Raw genomic sequence first — 19,244 nt, forward strand, 5'->3', positions numbered from 1 at the left:
ACACAGATGTCCAGAATACTGTGTAATTATGCGACTAAAGCAGACTAATTATAGCTTGGATCGGGCTAGAAGAACATGTCCGCTACCACCAGTGACGTCACGCGCAAGCGTCATCATATGCGTCATCATTCCGCGACGTTTTCAACAGGATACTTCGCGGGAAATTTAAAATTGCAATTTAGTCAACTAAACCGGTCGTATTGGCATGTGTTGCAATGTTAAGATTTCATCATTGATATATAAACTATCAGACTGCGTTGCGTTGTCGGTAGTAGTGGGTTTCAGTAGGCCTTTAATGTGTGCTAACTCCTGTGCAGCACTTTGTAAAACTTTTGTTTTATTAAATGTGCCATATAAATTAAGTAGATTGGATTAGGTGGCGACTTGTCCAGGGTGTACTCCGCCAACCGCCCGAATGCAGCTGAGATAGGCGCCAGCGACCCCCTGCGATCCCAAAAGGAACAAGCGGTAGGAAATGGATGGATGGATGGATGGATTAGATAAGCTATTTTGTGTCCTCTTCTACTGATTCTTTCCTTGAAATGCTTGAGGAAATGCTGAAAGAGCATGGGGAAACACAAGCAGAGGAGATGGAAGAGCAGAGAAGTCTGGAAATTGCATTTATGTTATACTTTTTTTCTCATAGTGTTGACTGATTCCGTTTTGAAGTAATCTTGGATTAGGGCAAGAAAAAATTATCAAAATAATATGCCTTCAAATGTGCTCCACCTATGTAGATTGTCTGCTCATATCAAGTCTGCAGATGGAAAGGGGGCGTTCCAAGTACAGTAAGTTATGTACACATCACTCAAAAATTTATTTATATTATGGGTAACGACTACCAGATTCACTTTCAGGATGTAAACAAAGTAATATTACATAATGAGAACTTAGTGAAACTTTGGTCATCTGGACGCTATGGGTCCTTTAAGATCAAAGGACATTTGTGTCTGCAAAACGTGAAATTTACGTAAAAGTGGGAATCTGTGGGTGTGGAAAATGAATAGCCCGAATAAACTAAAGGTTTGGACTTTGGAATAGTTTGAATCGGTTTAGAAAATTTAGTAGTAAGAATACTCCAAACCAAGTAATATTTTAAAATGTAGCATTTCAGGAAAAGTGACTGTTTTAGTGATGTTGACAATTATTACGAATGAGCTGAATGTTTTTAATGTTGGATTAGTTTCATGAGAATCCAATCTTCAACTTCAAACCCTTGTTACATTAAATGAGTTTGAAGCTTCTGTGATAGGATTGCAGTCTACCATGTCTGTATGCACATGTGTCATTTGAGCAAGTTTTAATGTTGTAAATTTAATGTTTTATGTGTCTTTACTGTTTTTAATGTAACCTTGCTGCTGCCCTCTTGGCCAGGTCTCCCTTGGAAAAGAGATCTTTGATCCCAATGGGACTTTACCTGGTTAAATAAAGGCTAAATAATAAATAAAAAAATTAGTTGAGAAATGTGTGGAATGTGAAACTTGCAAAAATTGTCCATTCATTTTCCAAGTGGATTTTGATGCGCTAAATGTAGAATTATGGGAAAAGCAACAAAAAATTTAATAATGTGTGTGAATGTTTGTCAATATTCACACAATTTGACTGCAGAGCTACAAGATCCCTAGAAGTCATTCTTGTTAATTGCCTGAAGAAGACGTGTTAACATTTCCCAACATACCTTCTTTTTGATTGCTGACCAAGGTTTGTAACGCAATAGCTGCCTCCACCTTGACAGGCATCTCATTGTCTTCAACCAGGTCTTTTTTCACCAACTCCACTGCATTCCTCAGAGCCATCACGTTGCGGAAAGTGAGCTGGCCGAAGCAGTGCAGGACCCAGCATGACTGACAAAAATAATAATACAATTTAATACACTGATTGGCCCGTTATTACAGTAAACTGAGTACACTTACTCAGGTCCTTCACATCTGTAAAGTGAAATGTGACTTAGTACTCGGCACAACTTTTTGTAGTTGGCCACTCATGTTGCATCTCTCAAGGGATTTTGGTCCAATTTCCTTAAAAGGACATTGGAACCTTGATTCACAAACGCCTCTATTTGCGTTGTTTTCGTTTTACGAACGCGCCAAACCTGCCTCTGTGTGTGGACCATGTCTCGGCGTGCGAACATTTCTCTTTTTTATTATTCATTTCATGTTGCTGCTGGAAGCCCTTTGAGGGCTGCCATTTTGATGAGGCAACTTCCTTTAACCGCGGGCAGAGCTGTTTTGAAGAGGCAGGGCCCCCTACGTCACATCCGGTTTACATCCCATACATACCGGCGTGACCAATTTTGAAGAGCTTCGAACGTAGTGGCACTTACGGTCAGAGCTGTGTGATCAGAAACGCTTCAAAAGTGTCCAAACTATCACAGTCTTGCTGTATTGGTTTGGGTTGCTGGACAACCACTGAGCCAGCATTTTAGCTGCGTAGTTAGTCTCCAGCTTGCGACCCCTTCACTTTGGAGATTTTATCAGCGAAATGCGTTTTGTTCATTAGCAATTCCAAAGCAGACCTTTGTTACAGCGAAGGAGAAGGCACTGCCTGGACAAAAGCTGATGAAGGATTGCCTCACAGTGCTAGTTTGTGCTAATGTTAGCGGTGACTACAGAAAGCCACTGCTCGTTTATAACTGGGAAACTCCCAGAGTATTCATCAATGCCACACATTCCCAGTCACAAGGTAAAATTATTTTCCATTTTTTGTATATTGTTTTTTGAGCACACCAACGACACTTGTGTGTGCGTGTTCGTGTTTAGTGTTGACTTTTATGATTGCTGTAATGTTGTGTTTGGATAAAAAAAAGAAATGAAGATTTATTCATAATCTTACCACAGGTAAACGCATTTGGGTTTTTTTAAGTTGTCGCAAACGAGTGTCTTTTTGTGTCTTTCTCGCCATCTTCCGGTTCAAGTTGAAAGTCATAATTGACTAAATTGTCAGTTTATGGCCGCAACCTACTATCTAGATGAGAGACAATATTTCTGATCTTTTATTAATTTTTTACTAAGTCAGAGGTGATGCAGCAGCAGCTCAGAATGTCAATAGCTGCATAAGCTAGTGATCACGGCGCCACTAAAAATAGTTTGTCTGCTTAAACGCTTATAATAACAATATCACTACTACTTGGTTAAAAGTCAGGTCACGAGAGGTAAATAAAGTATTGTTGGTGTTTTTTCGATGTTTTCTTAGAGGGCTTTAGAGTTGCAATAGAGTACTTCAATTAGCTGCATTGTTAGCAACCTTGTACTTGCCATATATTACAAATTAGAATGCACAAAAAAAGAAAAATATGAGTGCTTACATAGGGATTGTGAATGATAGGCAAAAATCCCCCAAAAAGTACAGTTACACTTAAACAAAGAAACTGCCTCAAAGCTAAATATTTACCCCTCCCCATTAGATGGAGAGGATGGTGATCCTGGGGATATTATCAGCATTTGTCCAGTTGATGCAAAAAAGCTCTATTTTGGCCAGGTCTCACGACATCACATTCTTCTCTGAACATACAGTAAAGCATTTTTGTGAAGTTTTACGCTAAATAAAGTTAAAATCTGACATTCTTGATTGCGGTCTGCCAGCTAATAATTGCATTCATGAATCACAACTTTGATGTGGAAAGGGAACATGTTACATAGTGATATATTTGTTTTGTACAGTGCAGTATGTAATGTCTTCTTACCCTCGCTCGTAAGTAACCCAACGGAGAGTTGAGCAAAGGGAAGACAAAGTTTTGAAGCAGCAACTCCATCTGCTCCACGTAAATCTGCTTCTGTAAAACACACACGGCATCAATGTTGAAAACTTTCCATTTGACTTTCATTGCATAGAACTTAATTATATTATGTCTAGCTACAGAAAAGTGGCTCTAAAAGGACGACAATTTAGTTGTCAGCTAGCGATTAACGCTCTTGTTGCCAGATAGCGATTGATGTGCTAGCTACCAGCTAGAGATTAGCATATTAGCTGTCAGCTAGTGATTAGCACACTAGTTGCCAGCTAAAGATTAGCAGGCTAGTTGCCAGCCAGAAATTAGAATGTTAGTCGCTAGTAAGAGATTAGGACACTACTTACCAGCTGGCAATTAGCTGCACAATACTGTTACTATTTGAATATTGTTAGTATTGCACAATAAGGAGATACCTTTTTAATGTAAAATACAACCAACATAATCTTATTCAAGATATATTAGGTAAGGGGTCCGTGCTCCTTCTCTCCATTGAGGTTCCTTGGCCTGAAAATATCTTTGAAGACCATTTATTACTACAGTATTTGAGTATCTTTCCTACAACTTGCCAGTTAGCAATATTTTATTTTGTTTTCAATTTCTTTTTCAATACCGTTTTTACATGTTAAATGCAAGCTGTAAAATCATGTGTCCACAAAAAGCCAACACTTTACAGGTGTGTATACACTTATGCCTCTGTAATATACCTTAAGCAGTAGCTCAGCTAGCGCACCAATGCAATGCAATGCTCCATCCTTCCTGTGAGAGTCACATGTGGGATCCATCAGTATTTGATGACAGAACTCCATCATTTGAGGCATAACCTTGGGAGAGAAAAGCTTATTAAAAGGTTACGTACTATATATGTTTTTATCAAACAATCCATTGTGTATCATTTATAATTCAAATAAACAGGCTCATATTAAATGCATTGGCAAGGCAACTGCCATAGCTACAATGGAGCAGGGGCGTTCAAAGTGCGGCAAGCAGCTCATTTTTTATTGGCTCGCTACACTTTCTACAAAATAAACACGTGCTGGATTAGAACATTACACAAAAATAAACAAAGAAATAACAAAACAAAATAAATTATAAAAAAATTAGACAGTTCCTGCAATGTGTAATGTAAAAAAAAACACTAATTGCAGGTATCGATTCCTCACCCCTTTTCTCTTCCGTGCAGCATTACACAAAAGGCTCTGGGCAGCGGTGGTTGGAAGGGCGTGATCATCATAGAGGTCTGTAACAAAATGTGTAAAAAACTTTAAATAAATTTGATAAAATAAAAAATCATGTAAAAACAACCAAAGAAAAATAGGATCATTGGACATACATACTGAAAGGGGAATTGTCTTTTCGTATGCATTCTAATTTGTAAATAAATGTCCATCGGCGCCAGTGGGAGCCATGACCTCACTGCGTCTATTGAGTTTATTCCCAGCATGAAAGCCAATAAAAAAATTATCTAAAAATCGCCAACATATAATAATACCCAAATATTAGCGATATTGTTATTATAAGCGCTAACGTTAAGGACCTATATTTAGCGGCGCATAGATCATAAGCGGTAGGAAATGGATGGATGGAGATCAGAGAGAGGCAACTTCCTTATGCAGCTGTGTTGACATCATGAGCTGGTGAGTTGCTTTCTCGCCTTTGAGCTTGTGAAAGTTAATTCTATATTATAAATCATGTAAATGATGTGGACATAAACTGAGAAGTTGGTACACTTTGACAGCCAACTTAGACCCGAATATGGGTTTGCACTATCCCTTTTTTTAACCCATTGGCGAGGATTTTGAGTCATTCTTTATCTGAACAGAAATATATTAACATCCTAACAGTCGGCATCCTAGTGACAGCAGACGTTGTACAGTAAGTGAGAATTATTATGTTTGTTGGTCTCATGAAGTCTGCATGAGTTGTAGTCAGTGTTGTAGTTCAAGAGAAAAAGCGAATGTTGTGATACGTTTTTTAAATTAATACACTGCCTTATGCTTAAAACGGGTAAATTACGTAAATATTACATCTTATTGTGAGTAAATGTGAGTGAATTATATTCATACAGTGCTTTTCTCGAGACTCAAAGCGCTTTACATTGTGAAACACATTATCTACACATACATTTAAAGTGTCTTGCCCTAGGATACAACAGCAGTGAGTAGAATGGTGAAACCGGGGATCGAACCTGGAACCCTCAATTTGCTGGCACAGCCGCTCAACTAACCGAGCCACGTTGCCCCCAAATATGAAGTGCCTGTCACTACATTACATATATAATTACAGCGTTTATATAAAATCTCAATGGAGGTGTTTGGATGTTTTTTAAGGGCTTCATAGGCAGAATAGAGCTACTCCCATATAGGGTCCATTGTAAGCAGAGTTATGCTCGCATTTATTTACTAGTTAAAATTAAAAACATATGTGTGCTTGTTTTACATAAAGATTGTGAATGATAGGCAAAATTCACCCAAAAATGCAGTTCCCATTGAAAAGGTGCCATATGTAATAATTTCATGTCAAATCATCATTAAACGGCCCTGATATGTCAAAAGGCATTAATAAATTATGTTCTTTTCTAATACCTTTATAACTGATAACTCATTTCAAAATTTGATTTACATCCCAGAAATATTGTTAATGTTTTCATTTCAATGGATTCGGATTCGGCTGCGTATCTAGCAACCTCAGTCATAGAGATTGGGAGGGGACTACAGAATTTTGATGGTGACTGCAGTACCATTTCAAGCCACATTACTACATATGGCACTTTCAAATCCTGTCAGGTAAAAATGTTATAGTTTTGTAAACATAGCCTTTACTTTGTGCTTGGGGATAATTTGAGGAATGATCTCAACTGTTTTCTTGATGACGAGTACCGGTAGACATTGAACACTAATGAAAAGTACTGGTATGTGCAGTAGAAGTCATATACAGGAAGACTATTTGATTTAAATACTTACTAAACTTCATGTGGATGTATTCAAATGGGTCTTCCTGCCACAGCCTCTCATCCTCTTCTTTGTAACACATGAGAGGGAATATCACCTCCTGACAAATAGTCTGTCAGAGATGAAAGACTTCATGAAATGACTAACAAATATACAGTATGCCTTACTGAAATGCATGCTTGATTGTCCTAACGGGAGTATACATGTGTAAATAAATGCATTGCATATAGTTCAATGTTAAACATCACACATCCTGGAGTACCTGCATGTGCGGCTTCATCTGTTTCCACGTCAGTGAGTGACAGATGCCCTGGTTGAGATAGTTGAGACACTGCTGCAGAACACGAGGAGCAACGTACTGCTTCTGTCGGTGTTGGTCGACCACCTTCAGCAAGACCTGGACAAGGGGTAACAACCGGGATGAAAACAGAATCATTAGTCAAAGCGACAAACACTGTGAGTACATTTTAAACCAAGGGTAATACATACTTGCTGTATACCCACTGCATAAGTCTTCAAGAAGTAGTCTGCAAACTCAGTATACTCCTTTGTGACATTGCCAGGGCTTCCATACCTAGGAGAATGTACCAAGAAGCATTACCACTTATATATGATTTTTTTAATGTTACCACCTTACAAAGCTATTAACAGTCCAGGAAATTGATTGAAGTTTTGTTGTAACAGAAAGACAGAAGACCTAATCTACTAAAATCCAAATAACACTTTCTAAAAAGCATGTGCATACTATAAAAGTGGGTGTACTACTAACGGGCATGTTGAGGGTGATTTACTAAAACTAAGATAAGAGGTACAAAAGTGGTGTAGACCGCCCTATTCTAATGAGGATTTTGCGTGTACTACCAGCTGTCCCCATGGAGACACTAATTTTCCTCATATGTCGAGCTTTTTAACATGTAGTGTTTTGCTATAATTTACGGGGATATTGATTTTTGAAAAAGGTAAAGCGAGAACGAATATAAAATACAAATGTATTTAAATTTTAGGAGTTAAATGGTGGAATAAGCTCAGTGATGAGCTGAAGACATGCCCTTCTTTGATAAGGTTTAATAAAACATTGAAAGGTGAAATAATTGAAAATTATAAAATATAGTAACAATTACTTTCATCCTATTGATTTTTTTTTTAACGTTGATGTTCCAGGCAATCTTATTTTCAGTGAAGGTATAGGATAGGCAATTATAAGCTTTGACTTCAGCCTATTCCTTTTTCGGTCATTCTTTTTCTTTTCTTTTGTGTGTGTATGTGTATGAGTTTTAATGTATAACCTGTACTGTTAAACTGATCACACAAAATGGTTGATTGATTATATGACCATAATAAACTTATTTCATTCATTAATTCTATGTTGTTGAACATGTAGTACACAAAAATAATCAGTACCGCAATTTTTGCAATGCAGAATATGAATTTTGGCACAACACTGGCAATAACTGCGATGGTGCACTGGAATAATTCAAAAGAAAGAAAACAGATATTGCACGTTTTTTATATGGGAGATATATAAGTAATACTCAGTGTTGGGACTAATGTGTTACAAAGTAACGCCTTTTTTTTTGGCGGTAACTAGTAGTCTAACGCGTGTCTGTGTTTACTAACAAGACATCATTCCGGAGCCAAAGTCGAGTTTCTTAACATGAAGATATTCTCACTACTTTTCTTTTGTCGAGTATAAAGAAAAGAACATTTTAGTTCAATGTAAGTTGTGTCTTGGATCAATGATCCTATCTACTGCCCAAAACAGCAATTCAAATCTGCTGAAACAGCTGCAAAAGTAACATGCTTCGACGAAGCTAGTAAAGAGAGAGACACTTCACCTCCAACACCATCTAAGCAACGGCGGTTGGATTATAACGGAGGGACTGCTAGCCAGGACAAATTGATAGAGCCATTGCAGCGTATGGGTTAGAAGACATGCAGGCTATTTCTACAGTGGAGTCACCCGCTTGCAGGCAACTAATTGGCATGGTATGAGGCATCAAAAAGCAAATGGCACTGAAAACATTTTCCACATTTCCCACAGCAGACAGTGAGGACACAAATGGAAAGCGAGCTAAAGAAAACACCCCAAACTCTGCCTCTGCTCATCATTCATGCAACTCAGTCAATTCTCTTTTATACTCTTTCATTCTAGACTTCTAGAGTGTTTGACTATTACATCACTCTAGATGTAAAGACTATAAGATTCACAAACATAAACAGGGATCCTGGAGGGACAGGCCAATCTTTGCTTATCTTTAAACTAAAACTGGGGACATGTGTAGAGTGTTCTGGGCTTCAGACATGATTTTATTTCAGAATTTCTTGAGAGAAAAAAACGCCTGTTTAGGCTTTGTGTATATAGTGTGTGCCTTCTTTGGTTTACAGCTATGTTGTTATTATGCTGTTTGTTACTTATGTATGTTATGTTGCAGCTATTTAAAATAGTTTTGTCAATTTGTTCTGGTCTGAAACAAATTGGACTTTGAAACATATCTTTGTCTTTGTGTGTTGTATGTAGAACACATTACTTAGCAGAGTTCAGTGATGCAAATGCATGTCAAGTTGATCAACATATTGTATTATTCTCCAGTGCAATAACAGTACTGAAATGAAAGCTAAAAGGGCATTAAAGGGGGCTTTAAAAAAATAAAATAAAATTGAAATAACTAAATAGTTAATTTTCACAGTAATGCATTACTTTTTGCTGTAAGTAACTGTGTTATTAAACGAGTTACTGAGGAAATAAAGTAACTTAGTAACTGTAACTAGTTACTGTTTTTAGCAACTAACCCAACACTGGTAAAACTGGATATGTATTAACAAAATATCTCCTATAATTAAATATAAAACGACAGCAGACAATGTTTTGATGTTTTCTCACCAAATCAGCCCTTGAATCATTTATCAGCTCAAAGATGGAATTGCTGCACATATCATATGTCTAATTACAGTAGGCCTTATGATGGCATTGTGTTTATATTTATGAGTGTACATGTGTACTTTGTTTGAGTGTTAATAATTGTATTTTGTTTAGTAGCACCAGTACTACTCAATCAATCAATGTTTATTTATATAGCCCCAAATCACAAATGTCTCAAAGAACTGCACAAATCATTACGACTACAACATCCTCGGAAGAACCCACAAAAGGGCAAGGAAAACTCACACCCAGTGGGCAGGGAGAATTCACATCCAGTGGGACGCCAGTGACAATGCTGACTATGAGACTAGTGACAAAGCTAGCGTACAGCACTGTTGCGCTAACAAATTCTCGCCAAAATGCTGGTTAATAGTCTTGTCCTCCAGTCCAGTCTTGTGCAGATTTACAATTTTGTCTCTGAGAACAGCTTAATGTGTGTGAAACATTAATATATTGTTTTTCTATTTTAAGTAGGCTGTTAATGATTTTTTGTTTTTTTGTATATAGTTGGCTGCTGGGGATCAACATCTGGCCTAAGGACTACGGTTGGAAACTAGCTTAGTAGCTAAAACCTGCATTTACAACAATGTTGATTGATGTGCCTGGTCCTTGTTCAAATAAACTAATAAAATGAAATAAATGTTCACGGTGTTGCAAAAAAAAAAAAGTCTCACCTCTTGAAGATTCGTGTGATGACACGCAATGCCCATTTCTTACACTTCCACCATGGTAACACAGGACGGTCATCTTCATCCACGTTCAAAGTCTCCTAACAAATGCAAAGATTGGGTCATTACACCCGACTTGTCCTGGGAAGTTTACCTTGCTTAAGTATGGCAGTAAGATCTTGCACTCGTCAAAACTTTTGGTGTCTACGTGCCCTGGTACACTGCACGGACTATCAATAAAAACTCATAGGGCCTGATTTACTAAAGGTTGTGTGTACTAAAACATGTGCAAACCTGATAGCACATGCACAGTTGATCTACTAAACGTGTGCAAAGTGCATTGCATCTGTTAAGTAATCAGAATAAGGCGTGCAATATATTTTGCGTCTCTGTCTTCAATAATATGCTAAATACATGCTGATCATAAGAACACCCACAATACAGGGAGGAGAAAATGTAGATATAATTATTTAGCACATGCAATGTGACTTACCAACACTCATCACTATTGTGGGGGCACTATTTTTGTGTTTTATTTAGCATGTTTGAAACAGACGTGTAAACTGACACAGTTCCACACATGGCTGCAGGATCAGTGCTCGTGCTGCACAGACAGAGGATGATAGTCCCCCGTCATTTATTAAACGTAGATGTCGCAAGGGGTGTGTGTGTGAGAACATTTTTGGATAGTCAGAAATTAAAAATAGACATATCGTCAGTCAATTTTGAAATTTTATAGCTGCTAAAGGACTTAAGGGGGTGATTAAAACAAAATAAAATGATGAGTTTGATTATGTTCGTCTTCCACATACAATATATATTAATAACATATTTCCTGTATAATAAACATTTCTTGAAGTATGCATTTTTTGCGTCTTGAACGCCTCCCTCCCATGCACCTTCAGCAGCTAAACATATATTTTTTAAAAGTGGTGTCAATGTAGATGCACTGCACGACTGCTACTGAAATGCCTGCTGGTTTGAAAACATAGCAAAGCACCACAAGTAAGAACATGATAACATGACTTGACAGTGCAGTAAATGATTGAATGTCTCTATAACGAAAGCCTCTTATTCAAACCCTGTTTCCATATGAATTTGGAAATTGTGTTACATGTAAATATAAACGGAATACAATGATTTGCAAATCCCTTTCAACCCATATTCAGTTGAATATGCTACCAAAACAACATATTTGATGTTCAAACTCATAAACATGTTTTTTTTGCAAATAATCATTAACTTTAAAATTTGATGCCAGCAACACGTGACAAAGAAGTTGGGAAAGGTGGCAATAGATACTGATAAAGGTGAGGAATGCTCATCAAACACTTATATGGAACATCCCACAGGTGTGCAGGCTAATTGGGAACAGTTGGGTGCCATGATTTGGTATAAAAGCAGCTTCCATGAAATGCTAAGTAATTCACAAACAAGGATGGAGTGAGGGTCACCACTTTATAATCAAATTGTCGAACAGTTTTAGAACAACATTTCTCAACAAGCTATTGCAAGGAATTTAGGGATTTTACCAACTACGGTCCGTAAAATCATCAAAAAGTTCAGAGAATCTGGAGAAATCACTGCATGTTAGTAATGTTATTACAGACTTTTGATCCCTCAGGCGGTACTGCATCAAAAACCGACATCAGTGTGTAAAGGATATCACCACGTGGGCTCAGGAACACTTCATAAAACCACTGTCAGTAACTACAGTTGGTCGCTACATCTGTAAGTGCAAGTTAAAACTCTGCTATGCAAAGCCAAACCCATTTATCAACAATATCCTGAAACGCCGCCGGCTTCTCTGTGCCCGAGCTCATCTAAGATAGACTGACGCAAAGTGGAAAGGTGTTCCATGGTCTGACGAGTCCACATTTCAAATTATATTTGGAAACAGAGGACGTGGTGTCCTCCAGAACAAAGAGGAAAATAACCATTCGGATTGTTTTAGGCGCAAAGGTATGTGGGTGTATTAGTGCCCAAGGCATGGGTAACTTACACATCTGTGAAGGCACCATTAATGCTGAAAGGTCCATACAGGTTTTGGAGCAACATATGTTGTCATCCAAGCAACGTTATCATGGACGCCCCGGCTTATTTCAGCAAGACAAGTGTTACAACAGCGTGGCTTTCTAAAAAAAAAGAGTGCGGGTACTTTCCTGGCCCGCCTGCAGTCCAGACCTGTCTCCCATCGAAAATGTGTGGCACATTATGAAGCATAAAATACGACAGCGGACTGTTGAAGGAGCGAAGCTCTATATTAAACAAGAATGGGAAATAATTCCACTTTCGATGCTTCAACAATTAGTTTCCTCAGTTCCCAAACGTTTATTGAGTGTTGTTAAAAGAAAAGGTGATGTAACACAGTGGTTAACATGTCCTTTCCCAACTACTTTGGCACGTGTTGCAGCCATGAAATTCTAAGTTAATTATTATTTGCAAAAAAAATAAAGTTTATGAGTTTGAACATCAAATATCTTGTCTTTGTAGTGCATTCAATTGAATATGGGTTGAAAAGGATTTTCTAATCATTGTATTCCGTTTATATTTACATCTAAAACAATTTCCCGACTCATATGGAAACAGGGTTTGTAATATACACAAAATCCTCATTTAAATAAGGCGGTCTGCACCACTTTTCAATTGCACACGCAGTGTTAGTAGATTGCACGCAATACACCCACTAATAGTACACTCTATTTTATAGATTACACACACTGTTTAGCGCATGTTACTTACAGCTTAGTAAATCAGGCCTGTAGTATGTTAACATTAACATATTTAAAATATCACTTTTCAGTCATTCCAAGTTGTATGTATGGGGTATTCAAAAATGTTGCCAACATCGGTAAAAACAATCATCTACACAAGACTTTAGCAAAATTATGAGGATAGGTATGATAGTGTGCATGCGTTCTTACAGCAGGAACATCTTTGTCCATTATGGCTCGTAGTATTTCCATCCACTGAGTCATAATAGTGTTGTTGATCAACTGGAGCGGCAGTGAATACTGCAAGTACAACCCAAAATAAGATAACTATTATCATTATTACAGTTCTCTTTTCATCATCTTTTCCTACTGGACACACAAGGAGTTACCAATTCTGAGGGCTTTGACCTGGCCCAGGTGAAGTCAGTGCTCATGTGGGTATTTTGATGCTTTAAAACATGGATTCTCAAACTGTGGTACAGGTTTCTATCAAGTGGTAGGCCAAATAATCACTTGATTAAAGCACCGTGTCTTTCCCTATATTCAAACACAGTGTTACTGTTCAAACTGTGTGTACTATTGCAGGTATCAAACATATTAAATATACTTGTTAAATAAAACCTCTGCTTTATTTTTATGAACACTTAGGTCTACTATGCTACTGTATTTTGATGATGGTTATTATGGTGGTACTTGGAAAGATACGTTTTTTTTCTGGAGGTGGTACTTGGTGGAAAAAAGTTTGAAAACCACTGCGTTAAAGTACATATTTGAAGCATTAATTCATTTATTGATATTTTGATAACATTATAATTAGAATGACAACTGTGAATGTACTTATTACACAAACAAACATACCTGTACAAGAGAATGGAAGATTTTAACGATCTGTTTTTGGATGAGGACAGAGAAGATTGTGGCATCTGACAGCAGTTGGATGATGAGTTGCTGAATCCTGGGCAAAAAGATTTGCATGGCTGCAAGCAACGGCTCCCTCTCATCTGCTTTCCTGTACCTGAAGTGCACACACTATCTGATAAATCCCACTGGAAAGAATCATCTTCGGTTAGATGAAGAAAAACTATATTCTGCATGAATATAAATACAATAATGTCAACCTATTTTCCCACAAAATGTAATTGCTTATTCACCCGCTAAGCAGTCGTCTCAAAACGTGCGTTGTAGGAGTGTAACTGTACGCCATAATTGGTTCATTTTGGTATATTATTGAAACTAGATAGAAAAAATAGTAATGCTTTTCATGTCGTTTTCGCCAGTTCCAGGTTTTAAATGGCTATCAGAGTGTCCCAATTTGTCGGATTATATTCCCAGCCATCTACTTTTCAGGTGAGATGCATGATTTATGAACTACAATTAATTTACACGGAGCAGGGAAACAAGAAAGCAGCAGAACATTCGAAGATGTAAACATAGGCACACAGGAAGTGATCATAGCGCCGCTATAAATAGTTTGTCTGTGTTAGCGTTTCTAAGAATAATATCACTAATACTTGGTTAATATTCAAGCCATGAAATATAAATGGAGTATTGTTGGCGCTTTTTAGATGGTTATATTTTGGATTTTATGGGCAGAATAGAGGACCTCCCATTGGCTGTGCTGTAAGCAGACTTTTATTTACGTTTATTTAATATTTAATATTTAGAATGCATTAAAAAAAATATATCCGTCATCATGTCTTTAATAATGATGTGATGAGGAAAGATGTTGATGTGTCTTGTCTTCCTATTAGCACTTAAGCTCCTGAGCGATTAGTGGCGGTAGCAATTAGCGGTGCAAGCGATTAATGGCGCAAGCGATTAGTTAGCGATTAACAGCACCAGCTGCTAACTCGTGATAAGCTGCACTAGTTGCTAGCTAGTGATAAGCGGTTTTACAATAATTTAAATTTAAAACCTTAATACTAATTGTCTGGTGTTTTACTGCAGTTTTTCATTGATACCGTTAATTGTTACTTCCCTAGTATGTGGTTAGTCAGTCTGACAAGAGACTGTTGATGAGTGAATGGGTTTATGGCCCTTTGAAAGAGCCATTAAAAAACTATATATACATACAAAAGTACTCACTCATAGGTTTTGACCAGCTGATAGAGAGACAACAGGCTGCCGTACCAGCTGCCACTGTTGTTGGACTGCAAGTACAAACTTAACTTGTCCACTATGGCCGTCCAACGTCCTGGGAAGTCATGTTTGATGATCGTTCGAAGACATATAGTCAACTGGGCGCTGCAAACAGAGCAAAGCCATGTGATGTCGTTACGGAGGATGATTTTAGATTGTAACACAACGGAACCCATCCTTCCATCCACCCATCCATTCATCCATCCATTTCTACTGCTTGTCTCTTTTGGGGTCGCAGGGGTTGCTGGAGCCTATCTCAAGCTGCATTCAGGCGGAAGGTGGCGTACACCCTGGACAAGTCGCCACAACCTCCAAAGTAAATGTCTCATAAGCTATACATGGTATTGTTTGTAAAAATCTAGAGAATATATTTTCATGCAAATATTTTGGAACATTTTATAGAAGATATTGTTTATTTTTTATGATCGTATTGTTGCCGTTTAGAAAGATGGTGTTTGTTTTGGATATTAAGTTTTGTATCAAATTGTGGCTTAATAAATGTTATACACAGTTTAGAAATCAACCCTAAAAAAAGATTAATAAGTAAATTAAACAATTGTTTTAAAAAGTTCAACCACATTTAAAAATATATATATATGACTCAAAAGTCATACAAAACCTGCCATAATTACCATGCATGCCATCATGCTAGACACTGGCGAAATTGTCAGCTCTAAAGCAGGTGTGCCCAAATTGTGGCAAAAAAACAGGAAATTACATATAATGTAATGCAGGACAGAATCTGGCTGCCCAGTGAAATATGAGCAATACATTTAATTGAATATCCAAGTATTGGTCCAATGTTATTCCGTGTAACAACTGACTCCCTTTCCACTGTGGCTCTTTTAGAACAGGTAGTGAGGGAGTTCCCATGGTTCTGGCAGATATTTTGTTTTTTAGTGTCAAAAAGCGCCACATTCAAGATTCAAGATTATTTATTGTCAATTGTTAACATGCACAAGACACATAAGAACTGAAAATTACATTTGTGCCAAGCTGGAGCTGGCTCCAAAAGCTCAAAAACAAGTAATGCAGTCTTACATAATATTTTTCATTTACTTGAATAGTAATAGGTGTAGCTCCACGAACAATTAGAAATCGTCAAAATAAAATCTCGGGTGTAGGGGTGCCCGTGCAAATTTGGCTTGCAAAGTCAGCATCAGGAGGGCTTGCCAAATGTAATACATATTTAAACTGTCCTCTTTCAAACTCACACGATCATTGATCGCAAGGCTAATTAGTTGCCATTTAGGCAACGTGAAGATCTCAACTACAGTAGTACCTCAACTTAACGGGTCCCTGTTATGCAAAACTAACTTTTCATACCTATTGGTACCTGCTATTGTGAGTTTTCAGGATCTGCATGAGTCCCGTAATTTTGAAATCAGACTGTGGAAGCATTGCCGTGCTATTTATAAGACAATATTGCCTTTCTTCATACTACGTCTAAATAAACCGTTTGGAATTTGCTTTGTCCTGTGACGTTTTTCACACAGGTGACCTCAGCGGATTATTCCATAGATGGTATACATTTACCCAAAGTGGTTTGCGGGAGTCTGCCATTGTAGTCCACGTTTAAGTGAATAAGTTCCTTATAATTCTCTATCCTCTTGTTGTGGGGCAGACTGGCTTGTACATTCACATGGATCCTTCACTGTTGTTATTTCTGATATAAGGTAGCATATAGGTCAAACTTAATCTGTCACCAGACTCGGTATGGAAGCCTTAAAAATGACAACATGGCTAAAAGTGAAGTGGTGAGAAGAAGTGGATGATATTCAATGAATAATAAAAAAAAAAAAGTCATCAAAACCATGACAGAGCATGTCGCCAACTTGATGAAGCAGTTTGAGCGATTCACTGCTAGTCTGCACCAAACTGAAACAGAATGTGTTTAACACCAGCCAGAATGTTCAAGTAATAGCTACTGCTTAAAGTAGACATTAATCCATGAAAATATGGAAAAGCTGCTGTAAGTGTGTGCGACGGAGAAACAGCTTTAAGGAGACACCAAAAATTTATTTTCTCCAGGGTAAATGCTGTACATTATCAGAATCAGAAACAGATTTATTGGCCAAGTATGTTTAACACACAAGGAATTGGACTTGGTAGACTGTGCACTCTTTGTTCTCTGACATTGCTTCATAAAACTACTGTACTACCATGAATTGATTAACGTGGACCCCGACTTAAACAATTTGAAACACTTATTCGAGTGTTACCATTTAGTGGTCAGATGTACGGAATATGTACTGTACTGTGCAATCTACTAATAAAAGTTTCAATCAATCAATCAATCAATCAATCAGTTGTTAAAATTACAAACCCTGTTTTCATATGAGTTGGGAAATGGCGTTACATGTAAATATGAACATAATACTATGATTTGCATATCATTTTAAACCCATATTCAGTTGAATATGCTGCAAAGACAACATATTTGATGTTCAAACTGATAAACATTTTTTTTTGCAAATAATCATTAACTTTAGAATTTGATGCTAGCAAGACGTGAGAAAGAAGTTGGGAAAGGTGACAATAAATACTGATAAAGTTGAGGAATGCTCATCAAACACTTATTTGGAACATCCCACAGGTGTGCAGGCTAATTGGGAACAGGTGGGTGCCATGAATGGGTATAAAAGCAGCTTACATGAAATGTTAAGTAATTCACAAAACAAGGATGGGGCGAGGGTCACCAATTTGTAAGCAAATTGTCGAACAGTTTTAGAACAACATTTCTCAACGAGCTATTGCAAGGAATACCATCTACGGTCTGTAAAATCATCAAAAGGTTCAGAGAATCTGGAGAAATCACTGCACGTAAGCAAGGATATTACGGACCATTGATCCCTCAGGCGGTACTGCATCAAAAACCGACATCAGGGTGTAAGGGATATCACCACATGGGCTCAGGAACACTTCATAAAACCACTGTCAGTAACTACAGTTGGTTGCTACATCTGTAAGTGCCAGTTAAAACTCTGCTATGCAAAGCAAAACCCATTTATCAACAACTCCAAGGAACGCCGCTGACTTCTCTGTGCCCGAACTCATCTAAGATGGACTGATGCAAAGTGAAAAAGTGTTCTGGGATCTGACGAGTCCATATTTCAAATTATATTTGGAAACTGTGGACATGTTGTCTTCTGGAACAAAGAGGAAAATAACCATCCGGATTGTTGAAGGCGCAAAGTTCAAAAGCCAGCATGTGTGATGGTATGGGGTGTATTACTGCCCAAGGCATGGACACTTACACATCTCTGAAGGCACCATTAATGCTGAATGGTTCATACAGGTTTTGGAGCAATATATGTTGTCATCCAAGCAAGGTTATCATGGATGCCCCTGCTTATTTCAGCAAGACAATGCCAAGCCACGTGTTACAACAGCGTGGTTTTGTAGTAAAAGAGTGTGGGTACTTTCCTGGCCCACATGCAGTCCAGACCTGTCTCCCATCGAAAATGTGTGGCGCATTATGAAGTGTAAAATATGACAGCGGAGACCCCGGACTGTTGAATGACTAAAGCTCTACATAAAACAAGAATGAGAAAGAATTCCACTTTCAAAGCTTCAACAATTAGTTTCCTCAGTTCCCAAACGTTTATTGAGTTTTGTTAAAAGAAAAGGTGATGTAACACAGTGGTGAACATGCCCTTTCCCAACTACATTGGCACGTGTTGCAGCCATGAAATTTGAAGTTTATTATTATATGCAAAAAAAAAAAATAAAGTTTATGAGTTTGAACATAAAATATCTTGTCTTTGTAGTGCATTCAACTGAATATATGGTTTGAAAAGGATTTGCAAATCATTGTATTCCGTTTTTATTTACATCTAACACAATTTCCCAACTCATATGGAAACAGGGTTTGTACATTTTATTGACAATATGTATTATCTAAACCTTTGTTTAATTTTTGAAAGCATGTCATGTGTTAAAACTGTGCTGTTTTGAGGGTGCATGGCACCATTTAAATTGATTTTAATTCATTCCAATGCCCAGTGTTAGTTTGACATACAAGTGTTTTGAGTTAAGAGCTCTGTCACAGAACAAATTAAGCTGAATATAGATGAAATAGCATCAAGATAAATTTGTTTTGCAATGTAGGAAGAGAAGTCATGT

General features: G+C 37.6%; 1 protein-coding gene across 2 annotated transcripts in view; it reads right to left on the reverse strand.

The window, feature by feature from the left end:
• Window positions 1–19,244, reverse strand: part of ipo8 (importin 8) — a 52,036-nt gene that overhangs the window by 25,418 nt on the left and 7,374 nt on the right. For both annotated transcript variants that reach the window (XM_061913128.1, XM_061913129.1), the window contains exons 4-14: window positions 15,066–15,224; window positions 13,839–13,995; window positions 13,191–13,280; window positions 10,273–10,367; window positions 7,168–7,252; window positions 6,941–7,075; window positions 6,691–6,790; window positions 4,891–4,967; window positions 4,435–4,551; window positions 3,683–3,772; window positions 1,679–1,844 (exon numbers count right to left, since the gene is read on the reverse strand). In XM_061913128.1, the coding sequence (XP_061769112.1) occupies window positions 1,679–1,844; window positions 3,683–3,772; window positions 4,435–4,551; window positions 4,891–4,967; window positions 6,691–6,790; window positions 6,941–7,075; window positions 7,168–7,252; window positions 10,273–10,367; window positions 13,191–13,280; window positions 13,839–13,995; window positions 15,066–15,224 (1,271 nt within the window). The remainder of the gene's footprint in view (window positions 1–1,678; window positions 1,845–3,682; window positions 3,773–4,434; window positions 4,552–4,890; window positions 4,968–6,690; window positions 6,791–6,940; window positions 7,076–7,167; window positions 7,253–10,272; window positions 10,368–13,190; window positions 13,281–13,838; window positions 13,996–15,065; window positions 15,225–19,244) is intronic.

Source organism: Nerophis ophidion, linkage group LG10 (assembly GCF_033978795.1).
Source record: "Nerophis ophidion isolate RoL-2023_Sa linkage group LG10, RoL_Noph_v1.0, whole genome shotgun sequence".
NCBI classification, from domain to species: Eukaryota; Metazoa; Chordata; class Actinopteri; order Syngnathiformes; family Syngnathidae; genus Nerophis; species Nerophis ophidion.